The 18,240-nt window shown below is 36.6% G+C and overlaps 1 protein-coding gene across 4 annotated transcripts in view; it reads right to left on the bottom strand.

The window, feature by feature from the left end:
• The window catches only part of fam184ab (family with sequence similarity 184 member Ab), a 96,609-nt gene that overhangs the window by 35,914 nt on the left and 42,455 nt on the right, over positions 1 to 18,240 (bottom strand). For all 4 annotated transcript variants that reach the window (XM_048207572.1, XM_048207569.1, XM_048207570.1 and 1 more), the window contains exons 11-12: positions 16,641 to 16,853; positions 1,112 to 1,265 (exon numbers count right to left, since the gene is read on the bottom strand). In XM_048207572.1, the coding sequence (XP_048063529.1) occupies positions 1,112 to 1,265; positions 16,641 to 16,853 (367 nt within the window). The remainder of the gene's footprint in view (positions 1 to 1,111; positions 1,266 to 16,640; positions 16,854 to 18,240) is intronic.

Here is an 18,240-nt window from a genome sequence, read left to right on the forward strand (position 1 = left end):
TCTGGAACTGAATTAAACATCATTCATCTCCAACTCTCCCTAAAGCATAAACGTCACAGGTTGGAAATGGAAGTGACACTCGTTCCCCCACCTGCAATTTCCTGTCTGCACTTTCTCATTATTGCTGCTTTCCAGTTTCTTCCAATTATACCTTATTTCAAAGAGATTGAGCTATAATTAGAGCTGCAGATCTCTTCAGGATTTTATATTGGACATCTAGCTCCAACACTGCTTGGAGTATAAAGCAAATACAAATGTGCTTTAAATCAAACAATTATTAACATTACCAATAAAATGCTAGATTACTAACATGACACGGGGCGAATAAGCAAATCGTTTTGATTTATAATGAATTCTTGAATCTGCAGTCAATAAGTAATCTAACAAAATGATACAAAACTAAAATATTTACAAAATTATTTTTTATTTTAGTTTTCCCAGCTTCCTGAAACCCAATCATGACAGATATATGGCATATATTTGTGGCATATTTTTGTTTGTTTTTGAGCTGATTTCAAGATGAGCACAAATTGAAGCAACTTTAATAAAATTTTAATACATTTAATTGAATAAATTACATTTTAATTTGAACTTTGAAAATCATGCAATGTTGTCACAGAAAACATTTAACATATTTTTAATTTCCTGAAATCTTAGACAAATTAAGTCTCCCAAAATGCATTTTTTTGGGCAACCTGACTCAAATCAGTTTAGTTATTTGTTGTCTGAACAGCAAAAAAGTTAAATAAAATAATACTTGTCTTGTGAAAAAGTATTGACATATTGATCCAACCTGATCACATATTGATGCTTAGAAAAGTCTAAACATGCATTTCAGTTTGGATTTTCATAAGCAGTAGCAAAATATTCAGCTTTTTGCCCTTTTTTTCATTGTGCCAGCTACTCTTTTGCTGACATGTAAGTCATTACTATGGTAACCTATATAGATATTGAGTCACCTGTCTCTGAAAATAGATCCGATTTCATCACTTGCAAAATGACAGTGCAAACATTCATTTCTACTGCATTCAAACTAGAGTAAATAATAAAAAAGATTCCGTAGGGTTTTACAGCAGGTGTGTAAATGTGTGTGAATTAGTGGCTGTTCTACCCAGCATGGCCTTGCCCTCGTCCTCCAGTTCGAAGCGAAGAGTCTGCAGTTCTTGCTCTGACTGCTGTTTCAGAGTCTCGATGTTCTGCCTGTGAGCCTCCCGCAGAGTCTGAAGCTCCATGTGGTGCTGCTGCCGGAGACGCTCCTCGAGCTCCTACACACACACACACACACACACACACACACACACACACACACACACACAGATCAGTTCATTAGATCAGTTTAATCATTCCATGCACCATTTTTTTTTGTATCAACACAAGTTAGAATAGGAAAAAAATAAGTGCTGTCAAATTGATTAATCATATATATACACTAGGGGTGTGACGAGATCTCGTGGCACGAGATCTCGCGAGACTAATATGTGACGAGATTTCTCGTCGAGGCGAAAAGTAGTCTCGTGATGTTGCCATGACAGAGTGTTAGAGTGATTAGGAAAGAATATGCCACCACTTCATTTACATTACGCCTCCACTGTCATTTTGCTTTGTATTTAAATAAAAAACATTTAATTAAGTTGGATAACGGTCGCCGCCGCTCCATATTTACAGAGTTACGCGCGATCGCTGAAAGTGAAAGTAAACGCGATCGCGCATTCAAACGCGATTTCAATACCCGCATTTTGAAAGCGGCTCCCTGATAAATGCAAATATCTCTCAATATGAAAGCTATTTTAGGCTGGGCAGTGTAGTTGTAACCATGTCTTAGCTCTGTATCAGAGAAAAATTTGGTCTTATTTGAATATTGAGAGAGTGTGATTATGGTTGCACTTATTGTAAAGTGTTAGGCTACCATAAAAGATGAATAACAGTTTTCTCTTAATCCTAATAAGCACAAACAGTAAGGTTTCATTTGTTAACATTAGTTAATGCACTGTGAACTATCATGAACTAACAATAAATGACTATTTTTATTAACTAACATAAACAAAGATTAATAAATACTATAGCACATATATTGCTCATTGTTAGTTGAAGTTGGTTAATACATTAATGTTAATAAATGAGACCTAATTGTATAGTGTTACCATTTTTACTTATACTGTTTTTATTTCTATGATCAGTTTGTGGAAAGGAGTTCAGTTAGGAGGTCAAAAGTTGTAGAAGCTCATAAATCATGTACAGTAAGATCTGAGGAGACTGAAATCATACAGAAGAGAAGTCAGTCAGTTGAGTGTTAGTGACAAAAAAGTTAGTGACAAAACCTTTTACAGTGCTTGAGTATTGTTGTCTTTTACTGCATATGATAATTCATACTCAGAAAGTAGAACTGAAATGACATTCATTACAAGATGATTAGTTAAAACATTTCAAATACACGTGCAGAATATTTTTTCTAGTCATGTATTTCACCATCGAGGATTTCTTAAAAATAGTGTGTAAAAATCTTGTCTCGTCTCGTCTCGTGAACTCAATCTCGAGTCTCGTCTCGTCTCGTGAGATACCTGTCTCGTCACACCCCTAATATACACACATATATATGTGTGTGTGTGTGTGTGTGTGTGTGTGTGTGTGTGCGTGTGTGTGTGTGTTAGATGCGATTAATCGCGATCAATCGATTTTGACTGACAGCACTAAAAATTAATACATTTTGTTTTCATCTTTTGCCCTTCCAGGGCAGCTTGAGCATGCAGGGAAAATGTTCAAAGGAAATGAGAAATCATTGAGATTTCTTTTGCCAATTTTTATGGTACACACAATAGAAAAAATGAACAATGTAGACAATGTAGAAAAAATAATTTTTCACCTTGCCCTTCAGGGCCTCTGAACAAACTGTTTGCAACTGCTCTCTGTACAATTGGCATAAAAATAATTGTAATATATTTGGTAAGCATAAACCTTTGGATAGAGGACTAGATGCTTAGAAGTCCCAGTTAAGCAAGAAAAAAACATCACTTGGAAGCAGGTTTGCTCAAACTGAAACCACAAACTCACTGGTTTAACCAACAAAAACCTAATTCATTAGATTAAACAGTGAGACCAAATGCTCAACCAACAAGACCAGACACAATGATGATTGTAATAAGCTAATGCAAGCTTTTATTTACATGAGGTAAACATAAAGCTGCTTGCTTTTTTTTTTTGTATATAATACATATTTTAAAACTGTATTGCATGTATTGCTGCCACAATAATGGCCCATTTTAAATGTTTACATACTTTTTTCTCTTTCTCCTTTTTGCTCTTAACAGCTCCCACTCTCTGAGGATGAGCAGTGATGAAATATTGTTCTTGTAAACACCTTCCAGCGTTTCAATAATAAAAGTGTACATCTTTAAAATACATGAAAATTACAGTGAAGCGCAACTGTTACCGTACTGTGCACCCCATTGGTCAAGAAGGTCAGTGAATTTTGAATTGAGCTACTCTTGTAAACTCAAAGATGTGCATTCGGATGGCAATGAATTTACCACACATCCTTGGCGTTTGTCAAAAATCAGTAGGTAATTCGGCTGGGGATTTTTACACGGGTGGTGGGAGAAAAACACTGACATTCTGGATTCGGACAGCAATAAAATCACAGACTAGCCCCTGTAAATGTTGAAAATAACTCATGTCCCCATAAGAAACAATTACCGTCCAAATGGGGCTTAAGATGGACTTTTCAACAAGGTGAATGAAGAATTGCAACAGGTGCACTTGCAAAAATATGCATAACGGACATCACAAGAAAAGCAGCACTCGGCCAGGAACATAGGTATAAATGTATACTATTTTTCAAACAACTGGCATTTACAGGAATTATTACTCTATCAAAAGGTACTTAAACATCTATGCAAGCTTGTTAAGGATTTTGGATGGCTGCCGTCTTGTGCCTAGCCAAAGGAACGCAAATTACAGCACCCTGAATTAGATTAAGAGAATGGAGCAGTTTGAGTGCTGGAGATACACTGACATAATGAAGGGTAATGCAGGGCACCTGCTTCCACTGAAAGACACATTGGAGTCAGTGATATCCAGCAGAGTGGGTGCGGATGGGAGAGGAAGTGGGTTAGGGAATGACAGGGGACGCAAATTAGAGCAACAGCTTCAGTAAACACGGACTGCACCAAGCCAGTTGGCAGGACCGTTCTGGAAACCGAGCAGTTTTAATGCTGGGAGATCAAAATAAAACAACTGATTTAATTTTACCCAAATATCTATATGTGCTAGTATCTCAGCATTAGCTTAGCTAAATGTTCTAACATCAGCTAGGCAGCAGTCAGAAAGGTAGTTCACCAAGTTTTAGCTAAAATTACCCAAAAATATCTAGTGACAATTTAGCTTATACTCATTAAAGGTCCCGTTTTTCGTGTTTTTTTTGAAGCTTTGATTGTGTTTATAGTGTGCAATATAACATGTGTTCATGTTTCGCGTGTAAAAAAACACAGTATTTTTCACATAATTTACTTATCTGTATACCGCTGTTTCCACTGCCATAAAAACGGGCTGATGACTTCCTTGTTCTATGAAGTCCCTCCTTCAGAAATACGTAACGAGTTCTGATTGTGCCAGCGGTTCCTGTGTTGTGATTCGACAGCAGTTTAGCGCATCTTGCCCGGAAAGGTCACGCCTCTTACCATAACGTGGAGATGCACGCGCTCAGTGTTATTGTAAACATGTCTTTAATTTTACCCTATCAATTTGAGCCGGAATCAGACCCGGTGATTGGACTGCGGGATGAAAATAACAGCGTTTCAACGACATGGCGACAAACACACTCTACAAACGCAACTCTTGTGTATTCCTGTGGGCGGAGGTTAGTCAAAAAACTGTTTTAGTGACGTCATTAAAGAAGGAAGTAGAGGGATGTAGTCCAAACTGGCCGTTCGATGTAGGCGACTTCTGTTAAATAAAATATCTCGCTTGGCATTGCACTTTGATCTTTAAAATTTTACAGATTTTATTTATACTCTAACAACAACATTACACACTAACTAAAGTTTGAAACATGGGATCACGAAGAACGGGACCTTTAACTAATGAATCAGTCAAGCTCCATATTGCGTCACGTGTGTTACTGACACATTTTTTGCTAGCTAAATAAATATTATGCAACGAACGGCTATAGTGTCAGTTTTCTCCAGTGTGAGCTGACTCAATGCATCCCGATGGCTCTGTAAAACTGAAAAGGTCAGGTCATTTCCGTCATTCAGACAACTGTCAGGGACAACACGCACTCATGAGAAAAACATCTACAGAAGGATGCTTTTCATCTGAATGACTACGGCAGTCACACATACATATGCAGAGTTGTGATGTTTTTCCACACATCTCTTCCCACTCTAATGTCACACCTCCTCGAGTGCTACGAGAGTGATGCCACATTCCAAATGTGGAAATGAATCTGGAGTGGTAAAAATTACACTTGCGCTTCTTTTCCTGCCAATAAATCTTGTGCATGAATTAGTGAGTTATTTTGGGATTCAATACACTCACAATCTTCTCGGATGAATGAGAGAATCCCCCTCAAACACTGAAATACATAAAACAACCCACTAAATGCAAACATTTTATAGTGAAAATGCACATTATAGCATAAGTTACATAATTATGCATTCAATATTAAAGCAATAAGCCACTTGAGGCCACCTGAACTAGTGGATTACAATTTTGTTAATTGAAATAAAACTGAAATAAAATAAAATATAAATAATAGATGAAAAACTTAGAAAAAATTAGAAATATCGCCTTGGCAACTAACTGAAATAAGTTTAAAGGTGAAGTATGTAAGATTATTTGTGTTGAAATACATTCTCTCAACCCAATTCACTGGTCATTGACTACTATTAGTATGCCATTTATGGATTTATCACCCCCAAAAGTGTAAACATTGAGCCCTTCAGGCATCATCTAAACACTGAGAGCAATCTGCTCAGGTCTGTCAGTGTCTTTCCAGCTCAACCAATAGCATGAGTTTGGGGCGTGGCTACTGCAGCAGGCGAAGCCAGAGGGAGTTTAGCAGCTATAGGACCAAATTTTGCTGTATTTAGACCTTCAAAGATTAAACAGGTCATGGACATGTCAAAGAGAACGCGTGCGAATTATCATTGATATTACAATTAATAACAAACAACATACAAACAAATAACTCAGTACATAAATCAATAAATAAATATTATTGTCATTATTGGAAGTAAATATTTCCCTAGTATTTCACTATATGCTATAGTATAAAAAATAATAATTTCAAATACCTAAAGGATGAAACATAAAAAAAAAACGTTTGTACCTTAGGGTACTGCCCCAGTGACAGCGCCATACCTTTTTTTCTGACAGTGTGCAGACTATGGGGGAATACTGTGTGATCAATACCAGTGAAAGGTGGCTATAACCCAATAATAAGACCTCTAAAATGCCTCACCACTATCCTTATGGCCAGGTGAGACAGGATATAAAACGCATCTCCTGTGTCTTCTGAAACTAGATTTATTAAGCTTTGGTATGCACTTAATGTAGTTTACTCCCTCATAAAAGATCTGGAAACTGGCTATCTGTTTTCATTTCACTGAAAGCAATTTTTATGTTGCTGTCAGGACTACTCAAAGCTCAGGGGCCACAAAACAGGTTCCATTTTAGATTCAATAGGCCACACACCTAATTTCACAGTAATTCTTAATCAACACATCACAAAAAAGTTGGGACAAGGCCATGTTTACCACAGTGTGGCATCCCCTCTTCTTCTTATAACAGTCTGCAAATGTCTGGGGACTGAGACGACAAGTTGCTCAAGTTTAGGAATAGGAATGTTGTCCCATTCTTGTCTAATACAGGCTTCTAGTTGCTCAACTGTCTTAGGTCTTCTTTGTCGCATCTTTCTCTTTATGATGCACCAAATGTTTTCTATGGGTGAAAGATCTGGACTGCAGGCTGGCCATTTCAGTACCCGGATCCTTCTTCTATGCAGCCATGATGTTGTAATTGATGCAGTATGTGGTCTGGCATTGTCATGTTGTAAAATGCAAGGTCTTCCCTGAAAGAGACGACGTCTGGATGGGAGCATATGTTGTTCTAGAACTTGGATATACCTTTCAGCATTGATGGTGCCTTTCCAGATGTGTAAGCTGCCCATGCCACACGCACTCATGCAACCCCAAACCATCAGAGATGCAGGCTTCTGAACTGAGCGCTGATAACAACTTGGGTTGTCCTTGTCCTCTTTAGTCTGGATGACATGGCGTCCCAGTTTTCCAAAAAGAACTTCAAATTTTGATTCGTCTGACCACAGAACAGTTTTCCACTTTGCCACAGTCCATTTTAAATGAGCCTTGGCCCAGAGAAAACGCCTGCGCTTCTGGATCATGTTTAGATATGGCTTCTTTTTTGACGTATAGAGTTTTAGCCGGCAACGGCGAATGGCACGGTGGATTGTGTTCACCGACAAGTTTCTGGAAGTATTCCTGAGCCCATGTTGTGATTTCCATTACAGTAGCATTCCTGTATGTGATGCAGTGCCGTCTAAGGGCCTGAAGATCACGGGCATCCAGTATGGTTTTCCGGCCTTGACCCTTACGCACAGAGATTGTTCCAGATTCTCTGAATCTTTGGATAATATTATGCACTGTAGATGATGATAACTTCAAACTCTTTGCAATTTTTCTCTAAGAAACTCCTTTCTGATATTGCTCCACTATTTTTCGCCACAGCATTGGGGGAATTGGTGATCCTCTGCCCATCTTGACTTCTGAGAGACACTGCCACTCTGAGAGGCTCTTTTTATACCCAATCATGTTGCCAATTGACCTAATAAGTTGCAAATGTACATTATATGTTATATGTACTTATATGTACATTAAACTTTTCCGGCCTCTTATTGCTACCTGTCCCAACCTTTTTGGAATGTGTAGCTCTCATGAAATCCAAAATGAGCCAATATTTGGTATGACATTTCAAAATGTCTCACTTTCAACATTTGTGACCTGATCCAGCAAAATGAGTCACAGTGACCCAAATTTCAAAATTGAGATTTTGGTATCAATGGAAAGATGAGACAATAAGCTTTAAAATGATATCCTAGTGAAAGTCATACCTTGAATGGTTTTAAAGATATACCCATTTTAATTATGGTCGTCTGCCCTCTTTTTCAAATTGAAAACCTGAGAAAATCACTTTTAAAGTTTTTTGCCCGTTTTTTTGTTGATATCTTTCAAAATCCATTGCATTTAAAGGGATAAACTATTTATTTTACAGCTTAATTTGACCAAAGACATTTTTATATATATATAAATGCTATTAAACCAGGCTGAAGCTCAAATATTTTGAAAGTATTTATTTGAATTAACCCTTTAAGTAAGACCTGAAGGCTTTTTTAGAGTTCTTTTTTTTTTTTTTTTTTCCTGAGCGACACACAAAAGTAAAGACTCATAACTCCAAAACTCTAGCAAGGAGAGTCAAAAGGTAGGTATCATTAGGTAACATTTTAAATTTTAAGAAAATATAAATTACATTACATTTTGACATTTTCTTTCCGAGAAACAGCTGATAAAAGACAAAAAATATATATAATTTAAAAAAAATAATTTTTCTTTTTTTATTTGACATGGAATAACTCAGGAACACAATAAGATCGTTAAAAAAATTCTTTTTTGGTGATGCTCTCCTATATGTGTGCTGCATCTGGTTCAAATTTCATGGTGATATTATAAAGAATAGTTTGAAAAATTGTTGTTCATTTTTTCCGCAGCCAGGTGGCGCCAACGGGCGGTAAACTCCGGTTTAGAGGTGCTTCTCAGCACTCGTTAGGAGTTTTTCAAAATGGTTAGATGCATTAAAAAGATGAGATTCTAAGCTTTAAAATGATATCTATTTTGTGTTATTCCACGTTGGAAAACGAACATGGATGGGTCCGGGAACATTGGATACACACTGCATCCCGGAGAGATGAGAGACATGTTTTTAGCCAAGTATGTTAAATCATTCCGTGAGTAATATCTTGTGATCAACGCAATATATTATATATGATTTTGGATTCATTTTAATCTTGAGAATCTGCTTTAAATATTGATGTGCAATTTTTTATGATCTGTGCATTTTTCATGAAGTTATGAGCACGTGAAATATACATACTTGTATTCAGTTAGCTGCTGTGCTATTTTTGTTGTAAACGCATATTTCTCAGACTCATTAGAGGGTGAAAACAACGCAACAGAAGCATGTTGGAGGCTTGATATGAAAGTTTAAAGTCTTTGGTTTTGTATGCAAAAAGAATTTTTGTGCTACCTATATGGATTCAATTTTTATTGGCTTTTAAATAGAGACACGCAAATGAGAGTTTTATTTTATAAGGCGCGCTAGTCTGACAGGAGGATGGCTGGACCGATCGCGTGCCTGTCAGTCGAAAAGGGGCTTCCCATTGTTAAAAATCAGCGTTTAGGTCAGTGTGTTTACATTTCTAAGCTTTTTGATTGGTTCTATACAACGTGTAACACCATATTTGTAGAGCAGAGATAATGACGTTTCAGGGGATACCGGGAAATGCTCATAAGTGACAAGAGGAGTTGAGAAGTTCATTTCCAGCTAATTTAGTAAAACCATGTCAAATTTAATAGCCATGTAAATACCTTTACTCAATTATCTGGACTACGAAACTTTGGGAGATTATTTTTGAAAGTCTGTTCTTTGAAATTAGCTTAAAAAAAAAAAAACGATTTTTTCATTGTTTTTCCACATTATCGGCCCGTATCTTAAAATAGAACGTTGCGACTTCCGACTCATTTCGCCAGATCGGGTCACATTTGATATGTTATCTATTAAGGTTGGGCGATGTCCCCTAAATTGGCAGTTGACGATGTTTACAGTAAAACATCGCGATGGACGATGATATCGTCGGGTGGGGGTGGGCGGGTCATTTTAATTATTTTTAATTTAAATACATATAAGTACAAACAAAACAATACATTTAAAGTTTGTAAAATACACACTGATGTATATAGAAGCGGCAATAAAAAATTCTTTCCATTATAATTAGAGGACATGTTTTATTCATACCAGATACACATTGTGTAAGTAACTTTAAAGTTTACTCTATTCTTCCCCAGTTCACCGCTACTTACTTCGGGAGAATTGGATGAATTCACATGTTGTAAATCCAACAGAACCTGCGGCACAAACTAACATGGCGGCGCCCATAACGTGTATAGCTCAACTAACGCGATCATTATAAAGGTGCTCATATTTGACAATCGGAATATCATATATTTTTTATAGTTAACAAATTTGTGAATATTTTGAATAAAAAAGGAAAACTGAAATAAAATTAGATCAGTCATACAGCGCTGCGTTGTGTGACATGACAAGCGATGACGCGTCACCAAGGAAACAATAAAGTGATACGTTCTAAATAACGTTCGGCAGAATATTTTAAATTTACGTGCGAAAGGGTTATTTTATTTCCCAACTAATGACTCATCCGGGCTTTCCAATAGGTATGCCTGACACGGTATTTTCACAGACTAACACACGTCACATCTCTGGCATAAACTACAGTATTTAAAATAGCATATATGCATTAGTTATATTCTGAATTTAATTTACAGAGCAATTCCTGCAAAGATTTTAGGTTTACTATAGTCTATAGAGAGTGTGTCGACTCGCAAGACTCGCAGCGGAGCGGGACGGGGGCGTGGCATCACATGTAGGTCAGCCATCACGATGGATGATGATATCGTCCACAACCCTATTATCTATATTCTATTGTGAATAAAATATAAGTTTATGAGATTTGTAAATTATTGCATTCCTTTTTTATTCACAATTTGTACAGTGTCCCAGCTTTTTTGGAATCGGGTTTGTATATAGTGCATACTAATGGTCATGAAGTAAATTCAAATTCAAATGCAGTACCTATTCAGACAGTATGCGATTTCGGACGCAGCACAAGGCATTACAGGTTCTCTTTAAAAACAAAAGACTTGCAAATAGTAATAGATTATAAATAAGTTTGGATGAGCCATGTTTAAATATCTGATAAAAGAACAAGGATGGCCGGAAAGGGCAGCTCTGAAAGTCCCAGGTATCTTCACATTTCTTCCCCTTTAACCACAGTGAGTCATCAGTCCATATGCTCTCGGCCGGTGTGCTGTTGAGGATTGGCACACACAAGCCTTTTACCTACTGTGGCAGCTGCGGGATTTTCGCCTGTTCTTTCCGGCTGGATAAAAAGCAGTGCTTGATATCAGCAAAAAGCTACAGGAGGGAGCTGAGGTGGATCTTTTTGCCTGTTGGAGCGAGATATCAGATGGAGGAATCACACACTCATTTTAGTCTCTGAGGACGGAGAGGCGAGTGGTAAGACTGACGCTGTCTTTCTCCTCCGCAATGCTGTCAAGCCTATTAGCAGCAGAGGAGTGTTCCTCTGCCTGACTTCAAAAGAGCCCTGCTCAATATTGAGATGTTGGTGAGCAGAAAGAGAGTGAGAGATGGTGATGCAGTTGGTGTGAGATTATCACAGGGTGCCGCACCACACGGAACCGCTGATGATAATTAAACACAAGTCAATAAATCGGCTCCTGGTGTCTGCACGTCTTTCTCAGACATGGTCCTCTGGAGCAGAAAGCTATTAAATGAGATTTCATAACCCTTCTGTTAGATCTCTACTCATTACATGAATGAAACATAGAACAAAAAAGGACAAGACATATTTTAATAGCAGGCCAACTGGGTAAAACTTACAACAATTACAATTGTTTTTGAATCTTTTATAAACGCATCAACATATGAATTACTGCTGTGTCTAATGTCACTATGCACAAACCATTAGTAATAATTCATGTCTATAATAACTGCTAACATGCCATGTAGGTTGAAGCATTACAAGGCTTTGACCCGTCAACTATCACCACTAAAATCAGGTTGCCCCAGGGGGATCATCCATGTAATAAGTGGCATGGTAAAAAGGAAAGAGCTTAAAAGACAAATTATCGCAAAATATACAAATTAAATGCCAATAAGAATAGTGGAAATGTTAGGTTTTTTTTTATTTAAGGTTTTGTTAGTAGTTTGACATCAGATTAGAGTAAAAAATGTATGGTTTCTATGGCATACTGGGTCAATATAAACAGTTAACCTCTGTGTATATATTTCCTAATGGCATCAATGGTAAATAAACTAATTCCCTCCATTCCCAATCCATTGACGGCTGGTGGGCAAGGTTCATATTGCCAGGTGTGGCCCTGTCCTGGACAGTGGGGCACCAGTAATAGAGGTCAGTTGGCATTATTACACATAATGTGCTCAGAGACCAGCTGTGACATGGAGCAATAAAATCCATTCCACAGTAGTTTGCTGAAATAAACAGCAAATCGAACAACAAGCGACTTTCAGAGCCAATTTCAACCAACCAAATTTAACAAAGAAAATAAATGCCCAAGCATTCCGATCATAGCCGCAAGTTATAGTGAGTGCTTTGGGGGATTGCCCCACATTTTGTAATATTATAGTATAATATTTTATAAATAAATTAATAAATGTCTGTAATAATCAAATTTATATTATTATTTATATAAATAATTGGTTATTCTGTTAATTGTATTATTGAATCTTTTAATATAAAATTATAACAATTAAAATATTAATTAAAATATATTTATTTAATATTTTGATATTTAAATATATACACATTTTATATGTATCTTTTACCATTTTTATGTAAATATTATTTACATTTATTTAAACAAACAAATAAATATTGGCATGGAAGTACACAATTCTCTAGAATTTCACCGTATGCTCTAGTATAAAATTAACCATGATAAAAATCACTAAAGCACAGTAATAAAAATAAAAATAATAATGATTATTATTGCCATTACTAGTAATAAAATAAATAAATAATTATTAACTTTTTTAATATTATTATTATTTAGGTAATACAAATACATAAATATATTCACAAAAAATATCTTAACATTTATTCCATAATACTTTTCAAATATATGCCTATGCTATATATGTAATAATGTAAATGTTATAATACAAAGTGTCAGAATTTTTTTTATACTGGGGTCCCTGGGTCTGTAAAGGCTGAAAACTCATGATTATATATAATTATATGATGACTATACTAATTATAATCAAAACAGTAACAGGTCATATTTATTTCTGTGTCCATAATTAATACTCATGAGCTAAGCCTTTGCCATTTCATGGCATCACAACAACCCAGCCTGTGCCGCCCAACTGTTTCCACTACTTCTTAAAACTGTGAAGTAGAGCCTGTGATTCTGACTGATGCTGCATTTGGTGAGTCAATCTCGACTTATCACCAGTTATTCAAGCAGTATATCCCTGCTGTCCCCGCTCGCAGCCTTCATCCTCAGGCCTGCGGTGTGGAGCCACTTCAGCCCAGCTCAAGGTAATCATTTCCAGTCGGAGTGAGAGTTTCTCTCCCTTGGAGTCGTCAGGGGCCAGGTACTGGATAAAGCAGACATTACAGCCTGTGACAGCAAGCGCTCAGCCATTACTAACCCACAGACAGGAGGGCCGAGAGTGGGCAGGTTATTCCAGGATATGGGAAAGGAAGAACCTGAGAGATGTGCTGTGGGCAGGGCTGGATATGTGGCAGATCTGCCTCACCACATCAAATCTATTGGGGGACAGAAAGAGGCTCTTGCATGAGGGCAAACGGAGCTAACGGACAATTTTACCAGTGGACAAATAGGCTGAAAGGATTAGAGTCAGCAATTGCTTGGTTGCCTCTGTATAAGGTAAGAGCTTCAACAGCAACTGAAGGTTGGAGTTGATGTGGTCTTATGTGGTCAGACTGTGAAAAAACATCCACAATCCACAAAGACTGAAAACTTATACTCGCTAAGCACCCGATACAAATAAAAATGCCTTTGGTTACTCATCAGTAGCCAGTGATTTTACAAAGAAACTGCAACATAATACATGGTTAAAGACAAACTGTAACAATATAGTCTGATGCTTGCTGATGTAAGAAACACAAGCAATTTAATTCAAAGCCATACAAACAGTCTACTAAAGAACCAACAGAAACAGATTTTAATACCCCAGGTGTAAAAGTTGCTGTTGTAAAAGTTGATAAATAATCATACTGTCATAAGGACAAAAATATAAAGGTATAATTATAATGAAATAGAAACAGTGTTGGGAAAAATTATCTAAAGTGATTTATTATTTATTATACTTTATTAGAATGGTTAAATTGGATCGTCAAAGGTTAAATAATTGCACGTATTGCACATAATTTTACTCATTCTAGCAGATTTTGTGCTCACGGCCACAGTGCGCGCACATAAAGCCGCCTCTCAGTACTAAATTGATTTGGTTTTCACTGCTTATTGGGCTTAAACAGTCAAATGCACAAAATAATGTAAAAATGCCGACCTTGGCGAGTGTATTTACCTAAACACAGTTAAGTTTTAAGTGAACAAAAACAGTTGAGAAAGAAAGCGCATACTGTATGTAACAGTATAATGGATCCGTGCTTCAGGTCTTAAAGTGACAGCAACCTTTTTAAAAAAATGAATATACCCTCGTAATCTTTAATCAAAATAACTGCCACTCACATGATATGAATAACTGCCAGAAAAACCTGCCACTCACAAGATATCACAGTAATAGCAAACAACAACCATTCAATCAATTCCCCATGGACAAAATCAAGTCCGGTCCTACATTTTTTCTAGTTTGAGAAGCCATTAAACTCGGATATGTGTCACAATAAGAAAGAAAAGACTATTGCAACTTGCCAACTTTAAAAAAAATGTACAACCCGAATTCTGGAAATGTTGGGACGTTTTTTAAATTTGAATAAAATGAAAACTAAAAGACTTTCAAATCACATGCCTGCAACAGGTCTCAAAATAGTTGGGACGTGGGCATGTTTACCATGGTGTAGCATCTCCTCTTCTTTTCAAAACGTATGGGCATCGAGGTTATGAGTTTCTGGAGTTTTGGTGTTGAAATTTCATCCCATTCTTGCCTGATATAGGTTTCCAGCTGCTGAAGAGTTTGTGGTCGTCTTTGACATATTTTTCTCTACAGGTGAAAGATCATGACTGCAGGCAGGCCAATTCAGCACCCAGACTCTTCTACTATGAAGCCATGCTGTTGTAATAGCTGCAGTATGTGGTTTTATATTGTCCTGCTGAAATACACAAGGCCTTCCCAGAAATAGACGTCATCTGGAGGGGAGCATATGCTGGTCTAAAACCTTTATATACCTTTCAGCATTCATAGTGCTTTACAAAACATGCAAGTTGCCCATACCGTATGCACTTATGCACCCCCATATCATCAGAGATGCTGGCTTTTGAACTGAATGCTGATAACACAATGAAGGTCTCCCTACTCTTTAGCCCAGAGGACACGGTGTCCGTGATTTCCAACAAGAATGTCAAATTTGGACTTGTCTGACCATAGAACACTTTTCCACTTTGAAACTGTCCATTTTAAATGAGCCTTGGTCCACAGAACACGACGGTGCTTCTGGGTCATGTTCACATATGGCTTCCTTTTTGCATGATAGAGCTTTAGTTGGCATCTGCAGATGGCACAGCGGATTTTGTTTACCGACAGTGGTTTCTGGAAGTATTCCTGGGCCCATTTAGTAATGTCATTGACACAATCGTGCCGATGAGTGATGCAGTGTCACGGGCATCCAATAAAGTCTTCGGCCTTGTCCCTTACGCACAGAGATTTTTCCAGTTTCTCTGAATTTCTGATAATGTTATGCACTGTAGATGATTACATTTGCAAAGCCTTTGCAAGTTCACATTGAAGAACATTGTTTTTAAAGTATTCCACAATCGTTTTACGCACTCTTTCACAGATTGGAGAGCCTCTGCCCATCTTTACTTCTGAGAGACTCTGCCTCTCTAAGACATCCCTTTTATAGCTAATCATGTTACAGACCTGATATGAATTAACTTAATTAGTTGCTAGATGTTCTCCCAGCAATCTTTTAAAAATTTCTTGGTTTTCCAGTCATTTGTTGCCCCTGTGCCAACTTTTTTTAAAACCTGTAGCAGGCATCAAATTTGAAATGAGCTCATTTAGTGGATAAAAGTGTAAAATTTATCCGTTTAAACATTTGTTTTGTTATCTATGTTCTATTGTGAATAAAATATTGGCTCACGTGATTTGAAAGTCTTTTAGTTTTCATTTTATTTCAATTTAAAAAAAAAAAAAAAAAAAAACGTCCCAACATTTCTGGAATTCGGGTTGTAAAATACAGTTTCTTGGCCAGTAAAAAATATTTATATTAAGTAATATTAGGTTACATTTGGTCCCTGTTCACAATGTAATGTTATCTTTGCTGACTAAAATGATATGCCATTTCAAAATATAAACAAACAAAAAAAAAAGTGTAAAAAAAACAGCACAGATCAGATAGTCTGTGAATGGTCCGTAGGAGTGTTGTCTGAAGCTAAGATAAGAGTGGACGTGGAACAGAGGGGAACAGAGCCATGAAAACTCAAATAACAGAGAGCCAAGAGGTGAAAGGAAAAGATAAGAGCGCACATACAGGTCAGAAGGGTCTCCCTCTCTGAGACAGGAGGAAGATTATGTTTTGTTGCAGTTACCTTCAGGTCGTGCTGGCGGGCTTCCTGCATGTCTTGTATAGCACAGCAGTGGGCTTCCTGCAGGCGCTGCTCCCTGCGCTGATGTTCCAGCTCCATTTCCTGCAGCTGCTGTCCCAGGTGCTCTCGCTCCTGACTGAACTGTGCCTGCAACTGCTGCAGGGAATGCTGGGATTGGGAAAGCTGCATCTCCAGGCTCTGTTTCAGCAAGGAAATCTGCAAGAAAGAGATGCTGGTTAAAAAACTTTGCAGGTAAATGAAAACAAATTAAATGATGTCTTAAAAGTAAAGAAAGTAAAAGTAAAAAAACACCAATACAACACCAACAGGGAACCCTGAATCTTAAAGGAACCTTATTCTGGGTTTGATACAAATTAAGCTCAACCAACGCCATTTGTGGAATAATGTCGATTACAATAAAAATGAATTTTCCCTCTTAAAAAAAAAAAAAAAAAAAAAAAAAAAAAAAAAAAGAGTTAGGAAAGTTAATGGGGCCAGTCTGTTTCAATAGTACTGCCACAAAACATGAATCTTTCTTGTAATGTTATATCCAGTTTTACAATTGAATACAGTTATCATCATTAACTAAACTATTAAAAATTTAAATAAAGCTTAAATAAAAAAAAATTTAAACATTAGATTTAGATTAAACTAAACAAAAAATAGAAATGCCTTGGAAACTAACTGAAACACAGGTATGAACTAAATATACTAAAACTGAAACTGAAATCAATTAAATCTAAAGTGTAATATTAAAATAAATAAATAAATAAAAAAATGACAACAGTACATAAGAAAATGACTAAAAATTTACGGAAATTAAAAAGAGAACTGAAAATACAAAAATAAAAGCTAATTCAAAATATTATTAAAAACTATAATAGTTTAAAATAATACTATAATGACACTGATGAAAACCAACTAACGAGCAATAATAAAAACCTAAAAAACTGTAAAAATTAAACTGTTTTATGGCTAAAATAATACACATTTAAAGCGAAAAAAATAATATTAGTGCTTGTATAAAATTGTAATCTTCACATTTAAGCTTTGAAATCCTCCAAAAATTGTCCCTATTCACATCCATTGTAAGTTTCCTCACCATTTAGCAATTTTTATTTATTTATTTATTTATTTTTTTAAAGAAAATGAGGGATGAGTTTTAAATTATTTTGGTGGTAATCAACATTATGCCACAAATGCCGTTGATTAAGCTTAAAGGGATAGTTCACCCAAAAATGAAAATTTTATGTTTATCTGCTTACCCCCAGCGCATCCAAGATGTAGGTGACTTTGTTTCTTCAGTAGAACACAAATGATGATTTTTAACTCCAACCGTTGCCGTCTGTCAGTGGTATAATGCATGTCAGTGGGAACTTGGACTATAAGAGTAAATAAAACACGACAGACAAATCCAAATTAAACCCTGCGGCTCGTGACGACACATTGATGTCCTAAGACACGAAACGATCGGTTTGTGCGAGAAACCGAACAGTTTTTATATCATTTTTTACCTCTAATACACCACTATGTCCAATTGCATTCATCACTCGATTCGTGAGGTCTGATCGTGCTCTGACAACAGCAGTGATGTCTAGCACTC

This window comes from Megalobrama amblycephala, linkage group LG11, assembly GCF_018812025.1.
Source record: "Megalobrama amblycephala isolate DHTTF-2021 linkage group LG11, ASM1881202v1, whole genome shotgun sequence".
Taxonomy (NCBI): domain Eukaryota; kingdom Metazoa; phylum Chordata; class Actinopteri; order Cypriniformes; family Xenocyprididae; genus Megalobrama; species Megalobrama amblycephala.